Source organism: Mustela erminea, chromosome 11 (assembly GCF_009829155.1).
Source record: "Mustela erminea isolate mMusErm1 chromosome 11, mMusErm1.Pri, whole genome shotgun sequence".
Lineage (NCBI taxonomy): Eukaryota > Metazoa > Chordata > Mammalia > Carnivora > Mustelidae > Mustela > Mustela erminea.
Window position 1 is genome coordinate 79,757,331 of NC_045624.1, and position 26,439 is coordinate 79,783,769.

Sequence of the window (26,439 nt, forward strand, 5' to 3'; positions counted from 1 at the left end):
TAACTTAAAATACTAAGTATCTTACTTAATCATCCCTGGATATCAACATTGCAGTATAGCTGTGGTGCTTCTACTGGGCAATTTAAGTGATTCTTTCTTCCATAAAAGATAGTTAAGTTTGTACAACATACCAAACACTATTATGCAGGGACAATACATGTAGATCCCCTTTTTTTAAATTTTATTTCAGTGTTCCAAGATTCTTTGTTTATGCACCACACCCAGCTCCATGCAATACATGCCCTCCTTAATACCCACATCAGGCTCACCCCACTCTCCCATCCCCCTCCCCTCCAAAACCCCCAGTTTGTTTCTCAGAGTCCGCAGTCTCTCATGATTCGTCTCACCCTCCAATTTATCCCAATTGATTCATGTACCTCCTAAAGACCTTACAGAATGTTGGATGAAATAGATAAGGGCAGTTTTAGTGCTTTCCAATAACAGTATGTTTGGGTGTTAAGAAATAGCAAGTAAGGGGTGACCAAACCAAGTCAGCTGGGGACAGGGAAGGCTTCACTTTGGGAAAGAGGGGAACTTATATTTTATTATATTTTACATATATATCTTTAGATTTTTATCATCATAAAAACTCAAACGAGGCTCTCTCTCTGCCTGCCTCTCTGCCTACTTGTGATTTCTGTCAAATAAATAAATAAAATCTTTAAAAAAAAAAAACCTCAAACTAGGTACTATTAATTAATATCTATTTTTTTTTAAAGATTTACTTATTTGAGAGAGAGAGAGAGAGTATATGTGTGTGTTTGTGTGTGTGTGTGTGTGTGTGTGTGTGTGTGTGTGAGCCTGGAGGGGTTGGGGAGGGTGAAGGAGGGGAAGAGGGAGAGAGATAATCTCAAGCAGACTTCCAGCTGATCCACAGAGCCTCATGCAAGGCTCAATCTCACAACCCTGAGATCATGACCTGAGCTGAAATCAAGTCAGATGCTCAACTGACTGAGCCACCCAGGGTGCCCTAATTAATATCTATTCATAGGTGAAACTAAAACTTAGAGATAAATTTCACATAAATGTGATGTCAAAATTCATGGTCATATTCACTTTAGAGCAAATGAAGTGGTGTTTGAGTGAATTTTGAAAGACACATAGGAGATCAAAGTTAGATAAATTGAGGAAGATTCCTCTGGTAAGCCCAGTGGCCTAAATCAGTTGCCCTAAGACATCAGATATTTATAGGCTGTGTATCCATAAACTTTAAAATACCCATAGAAGAGAGAGTTATTTCTTATACATTAATTCCTAAATAATCCTGCCTTATTACTGATTCTCTGATATATAAGACAACTCGCTTTTGAAAATCAAAAGTAAACCATATGAACTTACTGTGATTTACTTCCGTGTTTGTCACATTCAAGTGTAAAAGAGAGGACTTTCATCACATGTAAGTGCCATTGAAAAGACAGTATCTATACTCAAATTTGATTTCTTTCCAAAGGAATTTCAGTTTTCATGAACAAATTTCAAGATTTTAAATAGAGTATCTTGGGAGCACCTGGGTGGCTCAGTCAGCCAAGAGACCAGCTCTTGACTTTGGCTCAGGTCATGACCTCAGGGACCTGGGATGGACCCCCATGCCAGATTCCAGTCTCAGTGAGGAGTCTGCCTTGGGATTCTTCCTCTCCCTCTGCCCCTCCCCTGCTCTGTCTCTTTCTCTCTTTAATTAATAAATAAATCTTTAAAAAAAAAAGAATTTCTTTATCTCAAAATTTTGTTCTGTAGTAGTTTTATACATGCTATCATATTTTCTAGAAATACTAGAATTATTTTCTATATGTTATAAATATTCTTTTCAGTTTTTGATATCTTTTAATAAGATTATAGTTTAGACCCATCTGCCACCCATCTCCCCTCTGGTAAACATGGGGCGGATGGGTCAAATAGGTGATGGAGATTAAGGAATGCACTTATGATGAAAATACATAAATAATGAAATATTTTTTGAAAAAAAATTTTGTTTAGGGCTGGGTTTACCTCTATATACATGTCCATATTTTTTCATTTCTTTGTTCTTCATTTAAATGTATCAGACAATTGAATTAGACCTTTCTTAGACTACCTTATTATTAAAATTGTATTTATATCTGTAGTTCAGTCTCATCAATTAGATCAGCCTGATGAGCACAAAAAATTAATAAAATCATCCTGAACATGTTTATAAAATGTAAATTTACCTCTTTTTATCTATAATTACTGGAATAATCTGTCAGTTGAAAATAGCTTCCTTGAATATATTTTACTGTAAGAATCCATCTTTATTGACTTGCTTTTTATATCTTACCTGTCTCATTTGTTTCTTTGAAGTTTATTTTTTCCCCACAAACCCATATTAAGTCAATGAAAGCACAAATCCTTTAAAGAAATCTTAATAAGATGAAATATATAAATGGAAAGCTAGAAAATCGCTCCTGTTCAATTACTTTATGACATTACTATTTCCATGGATATTTAGAATAGTCTTGCTCAACTAATTTATTCAACCAGTATTCTTGAAGGATACATTTTAACATAATCTGTGTCTACTTCAAAAAATGTTTTCTGGAATTCTTCTGTATGTAGATGAAACATTAACGACCTTAATGGCACTTTTTGATTCTAGTTTTCTGTTATTAACATCTGCAGCTTTATGATTTTAATCTGCTGAGCATATAATCATTGTATTTAAACAAAATATAGACCAATATAATGCCAAAATTAAGTAGAATATATTTAAGAATCATTCCATGAATTTCCTGCTATTTTTAATAAAGTAGAAAATCTGAGGATCCTTGGTAGAATTATTTATAAATAAATGTGATAAAGTAATGTGTGACTTATTAAAAGTTATTTTTTACATTTATAAGGTTTTTACATTTTTTTACTTTGATAACTAACATAGAGAAAAAAAAAAAAAACCTATTCATGCAGTTACCAAAACAACAAGTAGGCAGAATTATAAGCTAGTTATAAAGTGAACGACCATATAACCAACACACAGACCAAGAAAGGGAATATGCTTGCCTCAGATACCACTGTGTGCCCCTTCCAGATGGTAATCCTCAACCTCCTTTAAAAAACTAACAAATATAGCCTGGGTGGCTCAGTGAGTTAAAGCCTCTGCTTTCAGCTCAGGTCATGGTCTCAGGGTCCTGGAAACAAGCCCCGCATCAGGCTCTCTGCTCAGTGGGGAGCCTGCTTCCTACTCTCTCCCTGCCTGCCTCTCTGACTGCTTGTAATCTCTGTCTATCAAGTAAATAAATAAAATCTTTAAAAAAAGAAAAGTAACAAATATGCTAAATTTGTGACAATAATTTCTTTGTTTTTCTACCTATAGTTTTTTCTAAACAAGCTACATAGAAGATGACATACATTTTGATTACATAAAACTCAAAATTCATGGGGTTTTGCATTAATATTTATCTTCAGGTACTGTTTTAGTCATTAGTTCATCATAACTGTGTTTTGGTCTAGAGAGAATAGCAAAATGGCGTTCTCATTTTATTCACTTGTTTCATGTCCAGTCATAAAAAGGTAATATCAAGCCCTTGGTTCTAATAAACCCAGATTCTTTTATTTGGAAGCTTACACATAACAAGAATTTATACTCATAAAGTGCCCTGGAGGGGAAAGTAATAAAACCAAATTGATTAATGCAAACATGAACTTATCTGCTTAAAAAATAACATGTAAAAATATATGAGAAACAGAAAATGTTTTCTGAATTTTTATTAGACTCAAAATCATATTATCATTTGAATATATTATGAATCTATTTGAAAGGAAACAGATTTGCTTTTTTCACTTCATTTATAAATAGGGCTAATAGCCTTTACAGGGTAATTATAAAGGTGAGCACTTCTTGACTAGTACCAAATGCCTCCACATCCTGAACTAGAGCCCTTGCCTATTGCAATCTTCATGCAACTGTAATATTGATGTAATTGAGCTCCATTGAGAGAGCCATTCTTCCTCTGTGTTCTGAACCTTTCGATGTCTTGTTCCCTTTCCCTGAGCACTCTTTCTGCTCTCATCTCGGCTACTCTACTCATCATTTAAGACTCCATCTGCGTCCCTCATCTTACAAGAAAGTCTCTCATCCTATCACCACCACCTCCCACACAACGGGGCAAGTGTTCTTCCTTTGTGCTCCAATAATATTGCATGCATTATGTCAAAGGCTATGAGCAACGAGAGAGCAGGGGCTCCCTACTCCATCCACCGTAGTCCTATACAGTGCTTAGAACAATATTTGGGACATAGGAAGGACACTCCCTCCTCTGCCTCTAGCATGCATGGTGTTTAGGAGAGGAAAAAGGTTGAATGTCCGTTTGAATCGAAGGTATGTTAACACAAGTGTTATTATTTCATAAGTATGATGGCTCAATTATTCGTGAAAATATTTGTAGAGAAGAAGACTCCTTTTGGTGGCAGACATAAAGTTGATAGCTCTTTGGTGCAGAATCACCAAAAGGCAGTAATATCAGAGACCACACGGTGGAGAAATAGGTGTGGGCACTACTTGACATCAGTCCTGCCATCCTTCCTCCTCTTACTTGGCAGAAGCAACACTGACCCTGAAACTCCATCTGCTGGAGAACTCTTTGAACACTCACCTGCAAAGCTTAGAAAAAAGCTAAGATCCAACCAGTTCATACATGGAAGACAGATACCACTGCTTTCTACAGATTTTTGGTCACTTTGATCATAATTGTGGCAGCTTAATGTTTTTGATTTATTAAGTGAGCTCATGATGCTAGCTATAGACATTACAGGAGGTGCTGTGAGATGTTCTGAAAGCAACATTGTATGGAAATAAAGATGCTAACATCCCTTCTGCTAACATCATACGTACAAATTAGAAGGTGATAATGGGTAGCTGATAAAACTCTGCTGCAAAACTTGGAAAATCTTATGGCTATCCTAGACTGGGCAACAGATACACTTGAGCTTACATCACCTTCTGCCTAGTCTAGAGAATTGGAAAGAATAGCAATAATGAAAATGCATTTTCTTACTTTATTGTTGACCAAGTGGGAAAAAAGTGACTTTTAAAGATTGTTGTCAAATAAAACATGAAATTAAAGATACTCAAAATGAAATAATACCAATTTTGATTAGTTATCTACAGTACCAAAGGAAAGTTCAGTTATACCTAATAGTTGTAGTATTTTCACTGAACATGGTTTAAATTTCAGTTAAAAAAAAATTGAGATCTTTAAATGCAGATGAGAGGAGGGAGGAATAAAAGTGGAAGAAGGGAAATGGAGAAAAGATGAAGGGAGGGAAAGTAAGAGGAGAGAAAGTGAGAGGGAAGAAGAAAGACAGAGGTAGACAGATACCGACACAGAGGAAACAAGACAGGGAGAATCAAGGAAAAATGTATACACTCCTCTTGCCATGAATATAAATAAGTAAGGTTTTTGGTGGCTTACATAGTTGTAGTGGTACAAATTATCTAGATGAACTGATTAGACCGCCTATAATTTACTCACAATCTTGCAAATAACATTTTAGTTCTACTTTGAAGAGTTCAGATAATATCCCTGGACTCAACAGGATTCTGCTGTTGTTTGGGGAGTGTTTTCTGTTCATCAGAAACCTCATTACGCTTATTCTTTCCTGAAGAGAAGAAAAGCTACAGGCTATAATTTGAGCTTGCATTTCTCAATACATATTTTACTTTAAATATGTAGAATTCTAACAGTCTTATGGGTGGATTTACACATTAAAACCACACGAGTATTCAAGAAATCACAAATCAACATCTCTTGGGTTCTAACTTCTATTTAATATTTTGGTTTAGCACTCTCATACACTTCTTAAACACATTCTGAAATAGGTAATATTGAGTCAAGTTTTTCTAAGGTGATGGGACGCTTCATACTAATAAAATTCTCTTAATGTAGATATGACTAAATATTTCACTATTTTTATCTCCTATTATTTCACAGATCTCATGTAAAAGCAAAGTATCATAAAATACAAAACACAAGTTTGCATTCACTGATTTATTTTTGTTTCAGAAATCTCATTTTGCCAGGGGGAAACAGAGATAATGCAATCTCTAGTAGTCTCATATTCAAGTCTCAATAATGAGAATTTGGATCACAGGCTTACAATAGCTTTCAGGGTTGGTTCTTCTACCCGAAGGAATGTCAACAGTAAATGAGAAATAACTCCAGCCAGTAACACAGCTTTGAATAAAAGGAAGGCCTCAGAAAGAATTAGAATGAGCAAAGGCTTTCTTTATGTAGAACTAGTCTCAGCATCCAATGTACATTGACACTTCTGGTAGATACGCATAGCAAAAGCACAGCTCCGCAATAAAATCAAAGCAACACAAATATAAAGCAGTCCTATTAGAGTGATAAAGATGTATAGTATGAGGATTTTTTTTCCTGCCTTTTCTCCTCTAGCATCACTTAATTGCCAAAAATTAGAAATGGCGTTCCATTTCTAGGCTGCCCAGAGCAAGAACAGAGACACACACATTTTCACATACATTGTCTACCACTGTCGTCTATGTACTACTATAGGTACAGACATTCTTTAGAACCTGTTAAAGTGTGCCTATCAATTTCCCAAACACAGAAAATCAGTTTGCAAGAGTAATTATTTATAAATGTGAAGATCACGAGGGCCTCAGAAATCAATAATATTATATAGTGTAAAATGCTTAAATTGTGATGATTTGAGAAGCTGGTAATATTTTTTGTTTATTGATTGAATCAATACACTTTAAAAAAGCAAATGTAAATCTGTATGTTGCATTTAAAGTGTCTTTGAACATTGATTGTTCACCTTATGATATGTGTATCTTAGATTATGCAGATGAACGGGAAGACTGTGCACTATATCTTTCCTCATGCAAGGATAAAAATAACAAGAGACTCGAAGGATCACACAGTTTCAGGTAAAGGAAGTCAAATAATCTACTTTTTATTTTATTGTCAGATTGGGATATATATTGAATTTCACTTTAGATGACTTATCAAATTTTAGAAAATACTACTTCTATATCAAAAATTGTGTTTTGGAGAATTTCAAAAAATAATTAGACTATACTTTTGAAAATAAAAGACTTTAAGGGCATAGTCATTAATATGACAGATTACTAAGTGGTACACATTTAGGTCATTTTTTCTTTAATTGCACTTTTAATACATACATGGCATTATAATACTCCATAATTATTGTTCTGAACAATATAGCCGCCGGTTTTAGAACTATAAAACCTCCTCACACAGGAAGTAGAGATCTCTGATTCTTCTAAGGAATAAACCGCCCTATACCTTGTCAATTTGAATATTATCAATTATGCTGAGTTTTTGTCTGTTTACTTGTTTGTGTTCTTATGTGAACCAAAGCATCTGACAGGTTTCTAAAGCTTTTTATTTTGAAAAAATGTTAGATACCCAGAAAATTCTGGATTCCCCAGAAAGTAGTACAGTCGGTTCTTCCGCCCATCCTTGACTCAGTTTCCCTAGTGTTAACATCTATCTAATAACAATAAGATGATCAAAACTGGGAAGTGAACGTTAATGAATATGGTACTATTAAAACATCTGTAAGCCTTGGGGTGCCTCTCAATCAGTAGAGCATGCAACTCCTGACCTCAGGGTTGTAGGTTCAAGCCCCAGGTTGGGTGTAGAGATTACTTAAAAGTAAAACCTTTAAAACACACACATGCACATCTACAAGCCTTATCTAGAGTTTTAGTTTCCCCAATTACCCACGAAATTCTTTTCTTTTTTCCTGGTCCAGGATCCAATCCAGATCTCATATTGCATTTAGTTGTCAACCCTCCTTGTGTCTGGTGTGATAGTTTCACAATCTTTGTGTTTCATGATCTTGATGCTTTTGAAAGATAATGGAATGTTTATATTATAAATTTAAATTTTTTGTTTAGAACTTTGAGACACAATATAAATTCTGTCAACGCTAATGACTTTTTGAAATATGAGTAGTACCTGTATTCTTATTCAAGTATATTCCTTGTGTTTATAGACAGTGTACACCAACAGAAAATATTCATAAATATACATGTCATATATGTGTGTATATACATGTGTATATATATACATATATATGAACATATGTAGGTGAGTTATCTAACATGGTATATATTATGCTGGAGGGGTTTTTTTCCTTCAAGGACTGATATAACAAAGGACAAAAATAGATATGTTTTCAGTTTACTTGTTCTTGTTCTTTGCATATTTTAGACCATGGAGCATGAAGATGTGGAACAGGTTTTGCTTTGAGCAATTTTCCTGTCTTTATTTTCATAGAGAATGAATCGATTAGGAGTCTAATGTTGTTTTCCTTTTAAGATTGGGTAATTTTTCTCCTACCAAAGACAGATAATTTAAACTTCCATAGCTTTATTGCATGCACACTGTATTTTAAGCACTGATGAAAATTCCAGGGGTGAATCTTAAAATCCATGGGCTCCATGAGTTGGAATAAGTACAATGGAATAACTCTATGGAATAATTACTTCTGCAAACTGTTTCAGTTCCCTCCAGCTCATAAAGCAAAACAACGTAGTACTTTCCAGCAATGCCATTTTTTTTAGGACAAACAACAGAAATCTTACTAAATCATCAGAACTCTTTATCAATGTATCTATCTTTTAACTGTATTATTGCTTTTATACTGTGTTAGTCCTCCCCTTCTTACTTTTCTTTTGCAACTCATTATTTTAACTTGTTTTCTTTTATTAGGAAAAAAGTTTTAAAATATAAGAAAGACAGAAATAAGAGCTTTTGATATCTCATTATAAATATTTTAGCCTGAAAACTAAATTCATTTTCCTCTGTATATAGATTTTAAAGGGACGGGGGGTGGGAGGTTGGGGTACCAGGTGGTGGGTATTATAGAGGGCACGGATTGCATGGAGCACGGGGTGTGGTGCAAAAATAATGAATACTGTTATGCTGGAAATAAAAAAAAAAAAAAAAAAAAAAAAGAAATAGAAGACAAGCAAAATGTCTGTAGGGGACATTTAGTTTTGCATCTACAATGAGGGTCTAAGTAGATGTTAAGAGATAAAATGAGGTATGTTAAAAATTAAAAAAAAAAAAAAAAAAGAATCATTGTTTTTTTTTTTTTTTTTTTTTTTTTTTTTAAAGATTTTATTTATTTATTTTACAGACAGAGATCACAAGTAGGCAGAGAGGCAGGCAGAGGGAGAGAGAGAGGAGTTAGCAGGCTCCCCACAGAGCAGAGAGCCCCATGCGGGGCTCGATCCCAGGACCCTGGGATCATGACCTGAGCCGAAGGCAGAGGCTTTAACCCACTGAGCCACCCAGGCGCCCCTCATTGTTTTGAGCAATATGTTTACCAGCATGCCCCTTTTTCTTTTGATATTTACCTAATACAAAAATAAAAATATTTTCCCTCATTATATTCCCCTGCATCATTTAATACTGAATATATTTTCCATGTGTCCTTGGGTAGCATGATCGCATAGTAAATTAAATGTTTTGAAACAATTCATGCTGTTTTCAAATAAGTCTTCAGTACCTCAAAGGGATTTAAATACATGTATATGCAAAGCTAGAGCGAGAAATGACTTCTTTGGCAGTGACTCGAAGGTCTAAGCTAATGGCAGACAAAGCCTGGCACAGAGCCTTTGTGTTCCTGACTGATCACTCTGTTGTTTGCTGCTTAACCAAAAGCTTTATTTCTCTAACTGAACATTTGGTGACATTAGAGATTTACAATTGTTTTTTGGCTATGATTACCAGTTTGATGTTAATGTTTTAATAAAAATTAAGGATTTTTTTAGAGATACATACTAAAATATTTACAGATGAAACAATATCTTATCTGCAATTACTTTCAAAATTAGTTGTATGGAGAATGGTGAAGGAATAGATGAAAAAAACTGAATATGATTTGGTAATGGATGGAGTTGGATGGTTGACCACACTGGGTTTTATTATAGACTTGCATTACTTTTTAATATGTATGACACTTTCCATAATAAAAAAAATTAAGTTGTTTGTTTTTCATATTTAGAGAAAATGAGCAGTGGACTGTAGCTTCATCAGTAGTGAAAAAGTTATCTAACCAAAAATTTAAATGCCTTTATAAACAGGATGGGGATGTAAGCAAGGAAAGAGTGAAGAATAAAATGTAGCATATCTGCCCTCACTAAGAGAAGGTCTAGATGGTCATTAGTGCATTTTCATTTTGGTTATATAAACCCACTGGAAATAGAAAAGCTGTTTATCTTTTATGATAGTTTAATAAGCCATTCCGGGGGTACCTGGGTGTCTCAGTTGGTTAAGTGTCTGCCTTCCATTCAGGTCATGATCCGAGGGTCCTGCATCAGGCTCTGCATTGGCATTGGGCATTGGTATCTTAGACTCCCTATTCAGTGGGGAGTCTGCTTCTCCCTCTCTGCCCTTACCCCACTCGTGTTCTCTCTCTTGCTCTCAAATAAATTTAAAAAAATCTCTTCTAAAAAATTAAAATAAACCATCCTAACAGGATATAGCATTAAAATATTTTATAAGAATTATGTGAAACAGGTATACCTCACAAAAAAAGAAAAAATATTTTTATTCTTTGGAATCAGAAAAAATTTCAAAATAGAAGACTGGAATAGAAATGTGTGCGGTTTTTTAAATTGTTTCTCCTGTGCGTTTCCCAGAGTTTGGGCAGGAGATCCTCACGGTTTCCAAAATTCTTTCAGGGGGTCCACAAAGTCAAAAATATTTTCATAGTAAAATGGTAAGATAGCATTTGCCTTTTGCAACCTCATTTTCTTGTGAATATGCCCAGGAGAGTTCTTTGGAGGTTGCATGATGTGTGCCATCACAACACGTGGTACACAGAACAGATATGGCCATTTATTTTTGTTTATTTATTTATTATTTTATTTTTTCAGTGTTCCAAAATTCATTGTTTATGTACCACACCCAGTGCGCCATGCAATACGTGCCCTCATTAATACCCACCACCAGGCTCACCCATTCCCCCAACCCCTTTCCCCTCCAAATCCTCAGATATGAGCATTTAGCTGTATTCCATTTAGCTCAGTATTTTTTTTTAATTTAATTTTATTTTTTCAGTGTTCCAAGATTCATTGTTTATGCGCCACACCAGTGCTCCATGCAATCTGTGCCCTCCTTAATACCCACCACCAGGCTCACCCATCCTCCCAACCCCCTCCCTTCCAAATCCCTCAGATATGAGCATTTAGCTATATCCCATTTAGCTCAATATTAAGTGGAGTTGCAATAATGTAAAACAACACCACCCATTTTTAAAGTATTTTATTTTTAAAATATAGTCATTTTATTAAAAATATAATTATTATAGAATGATTTTATTTTAAATTCATGAGTAAATGCTTTAAATTCTCAGTTTTAATTTATGATACAGAAAATAAATAGGCTTGTAATCCATATGAACAAAAGCTATTTGAGGTCCTTGGAAATATTAAAGAGTATAAATGGCTCATTAAAACCAAAATGTTTAAGAACTATTACTCTAAGGATATGTGTAGACAATGTTAAGAAAATATAAACTTTTTTCTTCCTACAAAAAGCTTTACAGCATAAAATGTATTTTGAAGCTGTTTTTATAACTCATATTGGATAAATTTTTAATTTTTATTTGTTAATATTTATTTATTGAACACCCTGATGCGATTTACATTGTGTTGATTGCTAGGATAATAGGATGAGCACACACGTACCCTTGCCTACAGCTTGCTCGTAATTCAGTAGTAAAATCTGAAATGTGAATAATTATTACAATAGAATTTTAGGAATAATTAAGATAAAGCCAAACATTATTGTTCATACCTATACATGTATATGAATAATTGTGTACCCACATTTATTTATGCACTACTATTTCTATTTTTGTGATGTTCACAGAGAGAAATACATGAATACACTCTTCTTTTAAATGATCTATGATTTTTAGAAAATAGATCTTTTGACTATTAACTGAAAACTTCAAAGATAGACTTATAGGTGCTGATCAACAACTGTATAATGATTTTGAACGCCTTTATTCAACCAATCACAAGGTGGCAAAGTGGAGAGAATAGTTGTGAATTTTAGCAGAAAGACCTGAGTTGGAGTTCAACTCTATTACATATTTAAATTTTGAGAATAAATTTGCTTATCTGTACAATAAGACTGGCTCTATGTATCTCACATAATTGCAAATGAACTTAGCACAAAAGCTTATACTTACTATACCCTCAACGAATGTTATTTCCTCTTTTCTTGGAGAGAAATTAACAGGAAAAAAAAAAGAGCAAAATGTAATGTTCAAGAAATGAGTCTGTTTCTTTTTTATTTCAAACCATCTTATGGCTCCAGAAACACAGCTGTTTCAAACAAGCCAAAGAAATTCTTCTGATTTCAAAAAAGATACTTGCTTATGTATAGTTCCATAACAGGCTGGCTACATCTGCAAGGCTAGAAAGACTAATTAGCAAGTGTAATAGGGAAGAACACTAAATATGTTTAGGTTCAAAAGACAGCAGAGTCTTCAGTGGAAGTACTGGCTCATTTTCATTCTTCATTAGTCTACCATCTTTATGAGCTTTTAGAAATAGGAGACAAATGTAACAGATCTCATTGGCTCTGAGTTGGTAGCAATACCATATATGGATAGCTCTTTGTTTATTATTTAAACCACTTTAATAAGGTATAATTTACACATCATAAATGTACACATTGCAAGTGTGTACAAATAAATTACTTCTAGTAAATATGTGGAGTTGTGTGACCATCACCATAATCTTCTGTTAGAACATTTCAGTCATTACAACAGGTTCCCTTAAGTCTGCTAGCAATACCCACCTTCAACGCTCCTCTCCCAACCACAGGTGAGAGATTTACTTTCAGTCTCTTAAGTTTGCTTTTTCTGAGCATTTCATAAATTGAATAATTCAGTATGAAGTTTTGTTGTCTAGCTCCTTCACTTACCAATATTTTTGAAGTTTTCTCTTCTATGTACCAGTAGATTGCTCTTTTTATTGCTAAGTAGTCTACATTTTTTTTATCATTGAATTTTCTCAGTTTTTAAATATATTTTTTAAAGATTTTATTTATTTATTTATTTATTTGACAGAAAGAGAGAGAGACAGAGAGCACAAGCAGGCAGAGAGGCAGGCAGAGACAGAGAGAGAAGCAGGCTCCCCACCGAGCAAGGAGCCCGATGCGGGACTCTATCCCAGGATCCTGGGATGGTGACCTGAGCTGAAGGCAGCAGCTTAACTGACGGAGCCACCCAGGCACCCCCCATTTTTTAAATATCTACAGACAAGTTTGAATTTGGATGTATGATTTTTTTTAGTAGTTTCCTAGAAGTGGAATTTTAGGGTTCTATGGTAATTTTCTTTTTAACTATTTAGGAAACTGACAAATAGTTTTCCAAAATGAGTGTACCATATTACATTCTTACCGGCAATGTCTGAGAGTTCCACTTTCTCCATGTCATAGCCACACATGGTAATGGCTATCTTTTGGAGTGGTTGTGGATGAAAACTCAATTGTTTTAACTTGTATTTTCCTAATGACTTATGGTAATGAGCACATTTTCAGGTGGCTATATGCAATACATATGTCTTCTATGGTGAAATGTCTGTTCAAATACTTTGGCCATTGTTTGGGTTGTTTGTCTTCTTACTGAGTTGTAAGAATTCTTCATATATTTTGGATATAATTCCTTTATAAGGTATATGACCCAAATATATTTTCTTCTAGTCTGTGTCTTGTGTTTTTATTTTCTTAAGTTTATTTTAAAGGAAAAGTTTTACATTTTAATGAAATTCATTTTATCAGTGTTATATACAATGTAATTTCTCATTGTTAGTGTGCCATTATATATGATACAATTTCTCATTGTAAGCTTCTCAAATTATTTTTAAGGATAAATTAAGTATAAATCTATAGACATAGGGGTCCCTGGGAGGCTCAGTTGGTTAAATGGCCACTCTTGATCAGGTAATGATCTCAGGGTACTGGCATCAAGTCCCGTGTTGGGCTCTGTGCTCAGCGGGGAGTCTGCTTGAACATTCTCTCTCTCCCTCTCCCTCTACCTTTCCTCTCCTCCACATGTATTTTCTCTCTCTCCTTCTCTCACTCTCTCAAATAAATAAATCTTAAAAAAAAAAAAAAACTTTAGACATAAAATGCAGGTCAGGTTGACTCTCTTCTAAAACTCACAGTTTCTGCCCTGTAAATTTTAATGAAAGCTTGCATTCATTTCCTCAGTAACAAAGGAAGTGTTTATTATCCAGGCCAGTCCACATCAACATCATCAATTCTCCTGACATCTGTCAGGATACATTTGCTTGCACATTTCTTTCTTTCTTTTTTTAATTTTATTTATTTATTTGACAGAGAGAGATCACAAGTAGGCAGTGAGGCAAGCAGAGAGAGATGGGGAAGCAGACTCCCTGCTGAGCAGAGAGTCCTATGTGGGGCTCGATCCCAGGACCCTGGGATCACGACCTGGGCTGAAAGCAGAGGCTTTAACCCACTGAGCCCCCAAGCGCCCTTGCTTGCACATTTCTGTTCCTGCTAAGGAAGTGCTTTACTTCTAACTGGAGGTCAGCACGTTATTCTATGCACTCTTCATGAAATTAAAGGAATTTTAATGTTTTATTCCATGAGAAAAAGATGAAGACATTCAAGATACTTAGCCTAGAGAAAAGAGGTCAAATGGTAATGTTAATGTGAAATTTAAGGGTAAAAATCAAAAATGTATGTGAATTGATCACAGATAAAAGGGCAAATAAGAAATGAGATTGAATTAAAGGAGTAAGGATTTATATTGCTCTCCTAGAATATTTTCTTAACAATTAGAGTAATGAGCAAAAGTATATAGAAAGAACAAGGATGTAGGAGTCATGAAAAAAAAAAAAGCTTGAATCTTAACTTCTTTACATCCTGGACAACATGGGCAAGTTTCTAAATTTTCTTAGTCTCAGCTTCTTTGTCACAGATGATATAGGGAACATCTAACATAAGAAGTTGTAGAAATAATTTTTTAATATGAAAGAAGTGAATACACATAGAAAAAACTCTTGCACTGTAACTTACTATTTGCCTCCATCCCTGAAGAGTTTGAGAAAAATCAAATAATATATTAAATATAAAAAAGTGGCACAAGGTACAAAAATCAAACAGAATTCATCAGTTCAAAGTCATGTTTTTTAAGACATTTGACAGTTAAAAGTTCAACAAATCTTATGTAATAGAAAATTGGATGAAAATAAAGAAAAGCACCTCTCTTTCTGCTTATAACACAATCTCAGTGGAATGTTTTTTAATATTCATAGCTGGTCACCTAGCAACCTCTAGCACTTCTTGTCTTTTCAGGTAGTAGTTAGAATCTTTTAAACAGAGTAATGAAAATAACCATGATAACTATATTAGATAACTCTTTAGTGCAAAGTATCTCCTGATATATATTAGATGATAGAAGCTGTTGAACTTTGTTGAATACTTTCTTCACCAATAGCAAATTGATTCTTGATGAGAACAAGTTTAGACTGTAGTGCAAAAATAATCTGGACACCTGGATTTTATTTTTATGTCTAAAGTGACTGAGCAAATTCAGTAATTCTCTGAACTAATCAGTTTCTCAACTCTTCCCAAAACTTGTAATTATGACCATTATTATGCTACCAGGCTTGTGCGTCCTTTTTCTCTATAGATTTGCCTGCGAAGCTAGAAGTGTTAATCCAGTTACGTATTCATTTAACAGATACAGATGCAGTTCATATTTGTAATTCAAATGCAAAAACACAAAAATGATTAAAACCATAATACTAAAAAAGTAACAATTTCTTCTTTGACATGATGGTTAAAGATATAAGATGGCATAAACATTTACGCATCAGTAGAGAAATAGAAATTATATTAGACAAAACTCATATCAAGTGATCAATGTAATCAATCCCAGCTACTGACTAGGTGGTACGGTATGATTTGTGGCTGGCCAAGCCAGAAACATTTCCTCTCCTCTGTCTTGACCAAGAATTGCTAGTTCCCAACACATTGCTTCTGTCTTGATGGTTTCTTCCTTTAGTGGCCTAATTGCAGTACCTCCCATCACTCTCCTCTCTGCCAGTGAACAGGGTCAGGAAGGGCTGGATGTGCTGCCCTCAAACCCATCCCCTCTGATTCCAAACCAGACACACTGGTGCTAACCAGAGAGGAGATGCCTTGCTCGTCACTTATTTGGAGCAAGAGTGTGGGCTTCTCTCTACCTTTGCCATATTATTAGGTGTTGCCTTGAGCCCTTAACTTCTTAAAGCCTCATTTGTCTCATGTATAAACCCGGGGTGGGGAGGGTGTGTTTTGGTTTTTTCTTCTTTTAACATCCAAAGAGATAATGTAATTTTAAGGCATTTTCTAAGAATAGAATACAATGCAATACAATTAGATTATTTTACCACTCATATCATTGATGCATTAGCCCCATGGGAAGAAATTGGTATTTTATTATTTATCCATTCAGTATTCATCCAGTTATGTATTGAGTGTTGCCTAGATGCCATATGCTTGCTACATCTGTGATACCAGAATCCCAGCATCGCAGAACTGATACACAGAGCTCTTCCTCTGTTTTTGCTGGACAAAAGGTGATTTTTTTCCATGGCCTATCTTTCTTTTCATTCCTGTCCTCTGTCACTGCTCAGTCACTGTGGTAATTACTATGAACACAAATGTTCCACAAGTTCTACTACCAAGGTAATGTCCATACATATTGTGTGCCCAGAACACTCAGGATACAACTTGTGTCTTTGTATTAATTTTCTACTGAATTGTAACAAATTACCACAAATGTAATGGCTTAAAACAGCACTCATTTAATATCTCACAGTTTTCTTGGGTCAAGAATCCAGGCACAGCTTCTCTGGGATCACAATGTCATGATCTCACAGTGCTGTGGGCTACATGTTGGCTGAGCTGTGTTCTGTTCTGGAGTTTGGGAATATCCTTCCAAGCTCCCATGTTTATTGGCAAAACTCATTTCCTGCCATTATGGAACTAAGGCTTCCCTGTTTTATCTCTGGCTGTCAGCCCGGCGACTCTCAGCATCTGAGTACTTCTCTGCATCTTACCCTGTGGTTCTTTCTCCTAACCTCTCACACGTGGCAGGGTACTTCTTCAGGGCCAGCAGAAAACTCTCATCTTAGTTGGCTAAGATAATATATTCATAGTTGTGACTATCACATTACCTTTGTCACATCCTATTGGTTAGAACTAAGTCATAGGATCCTCCTGCCCTCAAAGGGAGGGGATTTTTCCGGATGTGATTCATCAGGAGTCACGATAGATTGTCTGCAACAATCTTCTTTTAGCTCCAGAAGTCCAAAAGGAATGCTTATTGCCAAGTTTTGAGTTACAGTAGTATTTTTCTTCCTACTTATCTTTTATTAAAAAGGCTGGCACTTATTTTGGAAAGCTTATCATAACATTACAGTAATATAAGTTGAAACTGTTCTTTTTCCACTGACAATATAGGGTTACGTGAGTGTCTTGCAATATAATTTTCTTTTATATACATAATAAATGACCCCACTCCCAGACCTGGGTTGTCACCATGTGATCAATATCTAAACAAGTAAGTAGTAAGGTTCTATCCAGAGGCGTGCCTGCATGGCTCAGTTGGTTAAACTTCTGCCTTCAGCTCAGGTCATGCCCAGGGATCCTGGGATCGAGCCCTGTGTCAGGCTACCTGCTCAGGAAGAAGCCTGGTTCTCCCTCTCACTGCCCCCTGCTCATGACCTCTCCCACTCTCTCTCTTTCTCAAATAAATAAAAATCTGAAAAAAAGAAGTCACGTCTATAAATTGACCCTACCTTCTAATTTTGTAATATCAATTTCATATCAAAAATTATTTCATCTTGGACCCTAAGTACTGCTAAATGAATTAAGTTTGTCTTTAATTTCCTTTTATAGGCATATCATGCAATCACCCCAGATTTGGTCTTTCTGATTATAGTTTTGCATTTACCTTAAATAACCTAAAATAAAGAAATAAATCCATATGTTATTGAATGAATGAAGCACGATTTTTTTAATATGGCAGTCTAAGAAATTTTCTTGGTGGGAATTATTTCTGAAGTATCTCAGGAGGAAGAAATCCTGTGCACCTCTAATGAAATTATTTTACCAATATACGAAATATCTTTTATTTGAAAGGTGCTATTCAACAAAGCCAGAATGCCAGTGTCTTTTGATATTTACTTGTGACTTTGTTACATCTATCTATATATAATGTTTAAATATATATGTATATGGGTATATTTATACATACCCATATACATATGTGAAGTGAAGATATGTATGGCATTATTCCTAGAAAGTGTATTGTAAGCCCCAAGGAGTGATTGTGGGAACAAGTGAAACATACGCAGCGTTCCTGTTCTCCGGCTCTTGAGTGCAATGGCCTGGTAGGAACAGGATCACATCATCTCCTCGGGAAGGGTGTAGATAAGGAGCTATGAAAGAAAGTAACCTTCAACTCCCCTTCCTGCCTCAGGTGATTGCTAGCGCCGATATCCTGTTCCTCCCTTATTCCATAACTCCCTCCTTGCGTGCCTGTGCATAGGGAGTGGTACAGGCCTGCTTTCTGGCTTCAAGATAATTGCCTTCTCTTTATATTCCCTCCTCATGCTTTGATATATCTGTCCTTGCTTTGCTGATGAAAAACAAAATAAAAGCTATGTGCAGAATTCAGCTGTTGCTACTCTTCCTTGTAGAGGCAGCCCTGCACAACCTCTCAGATTGATGACTCAGAGCATTATTTCGGTGCACAATGACAGATATGTGTGTGTGTGTGTGTGTGTGTGTGTATATATATATACATACAGTTTTATATACATATGTATATGTATGTATATAGGGAAGGAATGTGTGTGTGTGTATGTATATATGTGTATCTTCCTTATTTCCCATACCAATGGCCATTTCAGTCATATGGCAGTCCAACTTGGGCGCATCTCTTCTGGTATGGTGTGAGTGAGAATAGCCTTTTATACATGCTTTGTGTAGCATTTTTTTCATAGTCACATTACATTAGAAAAGAAGAATTTACACTTTGGTTCTTGGAAATGTGACAAAAAATGTTCTCTTTGAATCCTTCATATATGTAAAGCATATGTATTTAAAATTAAATACATATTTAAAAGAATGCTACAGAACAATTACACTGGATCAGAAAAAGCTAATGGGAATGGTTGAGTATGTAATTTCTATGCTGAGGTTTAGAAATAGATTAGATTTGGTATTAAGGTAGTGTTTCCATTTCCATTTTGATGCTGCTGGAAACAGTCAAGTAGGGATTGCTATAAGGTAATTGATATGTGTTATTATATTTGTAGGAATGTTTTTCTCATAAAAAGCAAAAATTAGTAAAATAAAAATAGTGAAGAAAAGGAATATTCTTTGGGTCTTTATGTTCAAGTATTGATGAATTAATGTAGCATTTAAGAAGAACACAAAGGAGAAATTACTATGTTTTTTTTAATATAAGTTGGTATATTTTCCTAAATATTTATATAAATAATTTATAACCTAGAAATTAGTAGGTGAAAGAATATAAAAATAAGCTTTCACTGTTTCACTCGTGAGTATAATTAATGTGTAAACTATAAAAATAGATTTAATTGAACTATCCTTTGGGGAATTTTCCATTATCTTTAGTACTTCATTAGCATTAATATTTATATAATCTTTCTTCTTCAGTTCAACTAATGACATGACTAAATTGTAATATATCATTATCCTGTGATAACTTTATTGTGAATAATAAACTCCATTGATTTAAGGACTACTGTTCATAAGATAGTGTATGCACTGATAAAAATTTGCATTTCCTGATGCTTAGATGTAGCATGTGATAGTGTCAAAATGAACCAACTATTTTCACTTTTTCTAAACTTAGTGGTTATTTGTTACATCAGAAATATTTCATATATTAAGATGAAAATAAAAACATTTTTGTAATACTTTCTGTAACATATTAATAAACATATAAAATTAAAGTAGATTTAAACTTTAAATTTAAATGCAAATATAAAGATTGTTTCCTTAATATGCTCATGTTTATTTTATACACAGCTTATTTTATTTGTTTTTTTTATTTCAGCTTTATTGAAATATAATAGAGTTATAAATTTGTAAAATATTTAGTGTGCACACCATGGTGATTTGATTTACATATATATTGTGAAAGGATCCCCCAATCTAGTTAATTAAAACATCTATCACCTCATGTATTTATCTTTTGTGTGTGTGTTTGTGTAAGAACACTCAACTTCTACTCAACAAATTTCACTTATATAGTACAGTGTTACAACCATAGTCACAATGTTTTATATTAGATCATTAAATGTTTTTAATTTTATAGCTAAAAGTATGTACCCTCTTACCAGCCTCTCCTTAGTTCCCTGACTCACAGTCCCTGGCACACACTTTTCTACTCTGTTTCTATGCGTTTGACTTTTTCCCCGCACATATATGTAATACCATGCAGTATTTGTCTTTCTCTGTCTAATTGATTTCATTGAGCATAATGCCCCCAAGGACTATTCACGTTGTCCCAAATGGCAGGATTTCCTTCATTTTCATGGTTCAGTAATATTCCATTATGTGTTTATGTACATATATACACCTTCTTTATCCAGTCACCCATCACTGGACTCTTGAGTTATTTCCGTATCTTGGCTATTGTGAATAAGGCTGTACTGAACATGGTAGTGCAGATATCTCTTTGAATTCCTATTTCTTTTCCTTTGGATAGATAACCAGAACTGGGATTGCTGGATCATAGAGTAGTTCTATTTTTAACTTTTTGAAGAAGCTCCACAGTTTTCCATGGTGGCTGTAACCAATTTACATTCCTATCAGCAGCACACCAGGGTTCCCTTTCCTCCACATCTTTGTCAACACTTGTTATCTCTTACATTTTTTATAATAACCATTCTAACAAATGTGTGGTAATATCTCATTTCGGTTTTGGTTTGCATTTCCCTGGTAATTACTGATGCTGAGCACATTTTCATGTACCTTTTGGCTATTAGTAGGTCTTTTTGGAAAAATGTCTATTTAGTTTCTCTGCATATTTTTAAATCAGATTTTTGCTGTTGAGTTGTATGAGTTCTATATATATGAGTTTATATTTTTATATTGAAGCCTTATTAGAAGTATGATTTGTAATTTTTTCCATTCTATAGGATGCCTTTCATTCTGATGGTATCTCATGAATCTCTTAATCTATTTTCACTTTTCATTCTTTTTCCTCTTTGCTCCTCTTCTTAAATGACTTCCACTGCTCTGTTTTCAAGTTAACTCGCCGTTTCTTCCAGTTCTCTGGCCTGATATTGAACCCCTCTATGAATTTTGAAGTTAATTTATTTTATTCTTCTGTTCTGTGATTTCCATTTGGTACTTTCTAATATATTCTGTTTGTTGAAATTTTCACTTTGTTCATGCATTGTTCTGCTAACCTCAGTGAGCATCATTATAACTATTATTTTGAACTTTTTATCAAATAACTTCTCTCCCCTTCATTAAGGTCCTTTTCTGGAGTTTTATCTTGTTCTCTTGTTTGAAATATATTCCCCTGTTACTTCCATTGTTCTGACTCTCTGTGTTGGTTTCTAAGCATTAGATAAAACAGTCACCTCTCCTAGACTTGATGCAGTGGTTTCATGTAGGAGATAAACATTACGATTCAGTCTGGCCTGAGCTTTTGGTTCTCTCTCAAACCTTAGTGATTGTCCAAGCTGCCTTCTTTGTTCTTAATGGCTCCCAGTAGTTGAAGGTGTGCCAGAACCTGTTTTTATGTGGTTTTTTGTTTTTCTCATTGACCCAGTATGTAGGAATCACTCAGCTAGTTTCTGGATTTTTTTCAGAGGGAATTGCTCCACGTGTAGCTGTAGATTCGGTGTGTCCATGGGACGAGGTGAGTTCAGGAGCCTCCTGTGTTGCCACTTGGCCTGGAATATTAAAAGTGACTACATAATAGTGTATTTACCACATAATTATAAGAAGGACTTAAAAAGACTTGTACATTTAAATTATAATCCCAAGGTCATTAAGGTAATACTTTTCTTAATGATTTTGCTACATCCATCACTGAACTTCTCTTTTCTTAAAAATATTCTCTACATACTTTAAAGGATTTCTGAAAGTTAGACTTTTCAGTAAGATTTCAACAACATCACTGCTTATATGCTGTGAGATTATTTTAACTTTGACAATCTTTTAGTAAAGCTTCTGTGTTCTCTTTGGTAACTACTGGTCTTTCTAACCTGCTGCACTGTTCACTTGAACAAAACTACTGTATTTTCAAAGCATCTAAGGAAGTATTTTATTAATGTTTTTAGATAGAATACAAGCAGAGAGGCAAAAGGAATTTATGTTGATAAAAATTGGTCAAAAGTCGAAAAACAGTGATGATATAAACATCAATTATCAAGGACCATTCAGGTATAAGCATTTCAGTTAAAAATTAATGTTTCTTCTTGAATTTACCAGATCTTTTCTTGAGTACTACAATTTAGATTTGAGTTGGGGTGTTATATTTTTATAGAAGTATTAAAAGTATTTTTATTTTTTCTGCATTTATAACATAAAATATCAAAGTGCAACTATAAAAATATGATATCAAAATGTCCAGGTTTAAATAATTAGAAATCATGTAAATTAGCTTTATATGCATTATGTCCAAATTAGGATACATGTAATTCCTGTAAAGTAAGCAAAAAACTGTTATACTTTCTGAGTCTTTTTATTTTCTATCATTCTTTTTTATCACAAATTTTAATATTTCTATGCTACTTTGTTGTATACACGAAAAACTTAGCATCAACCAGAGCAACAGTGATTCTTAAAAATTTACTGTGTTCTTGAAGTGGTTTCTTTACCTGTGAATTTCATTTCTCACACTATTGTCATCACTGTACATTACTTTCATTTTACCAAAGATACTGAGGCTTATAACATGTATTTAGAAAGTGCTTTGAGTATTAGAATTCAGTGGTCTGAGGCTGTATTTTATAAATTAAATAGGATTGTGTTGTGCTACTTTATTAAGATGGATATAATTATAATTTACTTCCACTGATCCTTTATTACAGGGTTTTAGAGCATCCTCAGTCACCAAAAATCAAATGATACTAAGGATCCAACTATCTAACTCTGAAGACTACAGAATGAAACTGTACTTAACTAATGAGTCATTAAACACTGCATCAGAGGCTAATTATGTGCTATATAGTAGCTGACTGAACATAATAAAAATAAATTAATTAAATAAATAAAAATTTTTAAAAAGAGTGGAACTATAAGTGAACCTTTAAAAATAATCATGTATACCAATTAAGAGAATTTGGAGTTCCACAAATACTCTTTTAGCTATACCTTTACAAGGTGTAACAACTGATCCTAAACATCTAGCTTATGCTTTTCATGGGCTATGTTTACACTCTCACTTTTAAGCTTAAAAAGAAATATTTCAAACCAAATTCCCTTAGCACTTTGCTGTACCCTGCTGTCCCTCCTATACTCTAGCATTATGATAAATTTTGATGTAAGCCATGATCTTGAACATATGCCTATACACGCAAGAAATGTGGATCTGCGGATTTTTAGGATCTGAAATTGACTACATCTTAAAATGATATGTATACACTGACCACGTTAGAAATTCAGTGTCTGTGTGTGTTTTTTGAGAAGTTTAACAAGTGGTAAATTACAGCTCTGAGTGATTCAGTCATGTAGAGTGAAATCAAATCTTTAAGAAACTATTCTTACTTTTTATAGATAAATTCCATGAAATAACCCTTTAATTATGGCCAGCTATTTTAAAATCTTCAATATGTAATTTCCAAATGTCCTTCACACAATAAAAAATAGACTAGACTAATTGAATGAAGAGTGGCTAGGAACGTTTCTTCATCTTCTACCCTTTATTTGTATCTAATGTCTTACTGTAGGATCAGTCCTGGTGAATCCTTATAGCCTACTGTCTAACAAATCAACTGTTTCTATGCAGACTTAGTTGAAACCAGGTCATGTACTAGATGACATTCTGTATTCACCCAGTTATATTCAATGAGTAATCACAAATTAATCTCTCCTAGCAGTAGCAATGGACCAAGAAACTGGCAACAGAAAAGCTCCACATGTAGGCCCAGAGAAAGCTCTGACCCCTTGAGAACAGCAGGAAACTTAGAAACATACAGTTATTTGTTTGTTTTTAATTTTTATTTTGAGGCTAAATCTTCAGAACACTAACCCTGGTTAAAAAATAAAGGTGGGGATGGGGGGCGCCTGGGTGGTTCACTGTGTTAAGCCTCTGCCTTTGGCTTCAGCTCAGATCGTGGTCCCAGTGTCCTGGGATCAAGCCCTTCATCGGGCTCTCTGCTCAGCAGGGAGCCTGCTTTCCTCTCTTTCTCTGCCTGCCTCTCTGCCTACTTGTGATCTCTCTCTCTCTGTCAAATAAATAAATATAATCTAAAAAAAAAAAAAGGTAGAAAGAGGGAGGTAAATAGTAGGGAAGGACAGAGAAGAAAGAGGGTAAATACAAAGAAGGAAAGGAGAAGGAAAATGGGAGAGGAAATTCCTTCGGAACCCTCTTATAACCTGAGAATGATGTTTTACCAAACTAGCTAGGTGGATGACAGAAGGATTCCATAATCCAGTGTTACTGATTTTTGGATGTTTGTACTGTGTTGATGCTGACTACAGGGGTTGCTTTTGAAGAGTAAAGTGGGAAGGAAACAAAAACTATAAGGGAGATGACTTTTAAAATTTAGAGATTTTGAAAGAGTTGAAAATGGTACTTCAATCAGTGAATGGCAAGAATTGTAATTTAAAGGGACGCCTGGGTGGCTCAGTGGGTTAAGCCTCTGCCTTTGGCTCAGGTCATGATCCTGGGGTCCTGGGATCGAGTCCCACATTGGGCTCTCTGCTCAGCAGGAGCCTGCTTCCCTACCTCTCTCTCTGCCTGCCTCTCTGCCTACTTGTGATCTCTGTCTGTCAAATAAATAAATAAAATCTTTATTAAAAAAAAAAAAGAATTGTAATTTAAAGAAAGAATTGTACCTTCATTTAAGAAGAATAACTCTGCTTTCTTTTAGTACTTTTATTTTTAAATATCCTTCATAATGGTAAAAAAAAAAAAAAGTATATCTGGTGTTTTACATATATACACTTGTTAATTTTTAGCTGGTTAAAAAGAAAATATAAACTTAATTCTGTCTCAGTTAGTTTTCACATAATAATCATTGTCCACCTTTTTTTCCATGTGGCTATTTACAGAAAAATCTGTTCTAGGAAATAAAAAAGTTTACTAAGTTGTTCATCAGTCAAGAATAATTTTATTGTGCCTTGCAGTAAGTGCCATGCTAAGGCACAGACAATGTTAGTTGATGAGTTAAGTTTAAAAAGTCAATAGTAATTCACAAGTTATGATCGTGTTTTCATTTTATCATTTGCAGTCATATGCTTGGATTGTGTCTTCTCAATGTATACAGCCACTACTGTCTTTTTAAGTGAAATGCTCCTCAATTTCATAAGTGAACTATATGCTCTGGAGTTTCTTATAGTGGGAACATCTTCATACAATGTTTTTATAAAGTATCTGGTCAAAAATGGACAAAGATATTTGTTTCTTATCTTGGTGGTATAGCTGAATTCAAAGAATTATTTTTTAGTATCAGGTGATTCATCATAGATGCTACCAAAATCTCAGAATGTCCTATTCATATCAACTATTACTGAATTCAGAATAATACCTTTCTGTTATTAGTGTCCAGTCCCAATATTCATTTGTAGATAGCTTCTGGGTACCAGAGCCCACTTTATGTGCACCTTATAACTTTTGAAAACTGCTGTCCCTTTAAATCATGACTAATAATTTGCTAATTTTTCAATACAGGTAATGGATTAGGAATTAGAATTGTGGGTGGTAAAGAAATCCCTGGACATAATGGTGAAATTGGAGCCTATATTGCCAAAATTCTTCCTGGAGGAAGTGCAGAACAGACAGGGAAACTTATAGAAGGTAAGGATAAGGATTTCATAGTCAATTAAAATGAATGTACTCATATTAAATATATTTTAATTTCATGTGAAATTTTCCTCTTTACTGTCTAGGTAGAGTGCTCTCCTTATGATGAATTATGAAATTTTGGTATAATAATATAAAAGAAAATGTGTTCACAATTATATTCATCTTATTTTCAATTGCATTGTCCTTTTGGCTGTTGGTTTGCTATGGGATTACCTTGTTTAACAAATACTAATGAGTCAATATTGTTGACTTGGGCAATATTATTTTTAAAAAACTTTCATCATTGGGTTAATTTCTTATAAACACTAAAAAAATTATATTGAGATAAGAACTATAAAATATCAGGTGATTCAGTACACACTCAAGTCA

At 34.3% G+C, this 26,439-nt stretch overlaps 1 protein-coding gene across 7 annotated transcripts in view; it reads left to right on the forward strand.

Moving 5' to 3' along the window:
* PCLO (piccolo presynaptic cytomatrix protein) overlaps positions 1-26,439 on the forward strand; it is a 400,035-nt gene that overhangs the window by 266,405 nt on the left and 107,191 nt on the right. For all 7 annotated transcript variants that reach the window (XM_032305895.1, XM_032305888.1, XM_032305890.1 and 4 more), the window contains 2 exons: positions 6,814-6,904; positions 25,936-26,061. In XM_032305895.1, the coding sequence (XP_032161786.1) occupies positions 6,814-6,904; positions 25,936-26,061 (217 nt within the window). The remainder of the gene's footprint in view (positions 1-6,813; positions 6,905-25,935; positions 26,062-26,439) is intronic.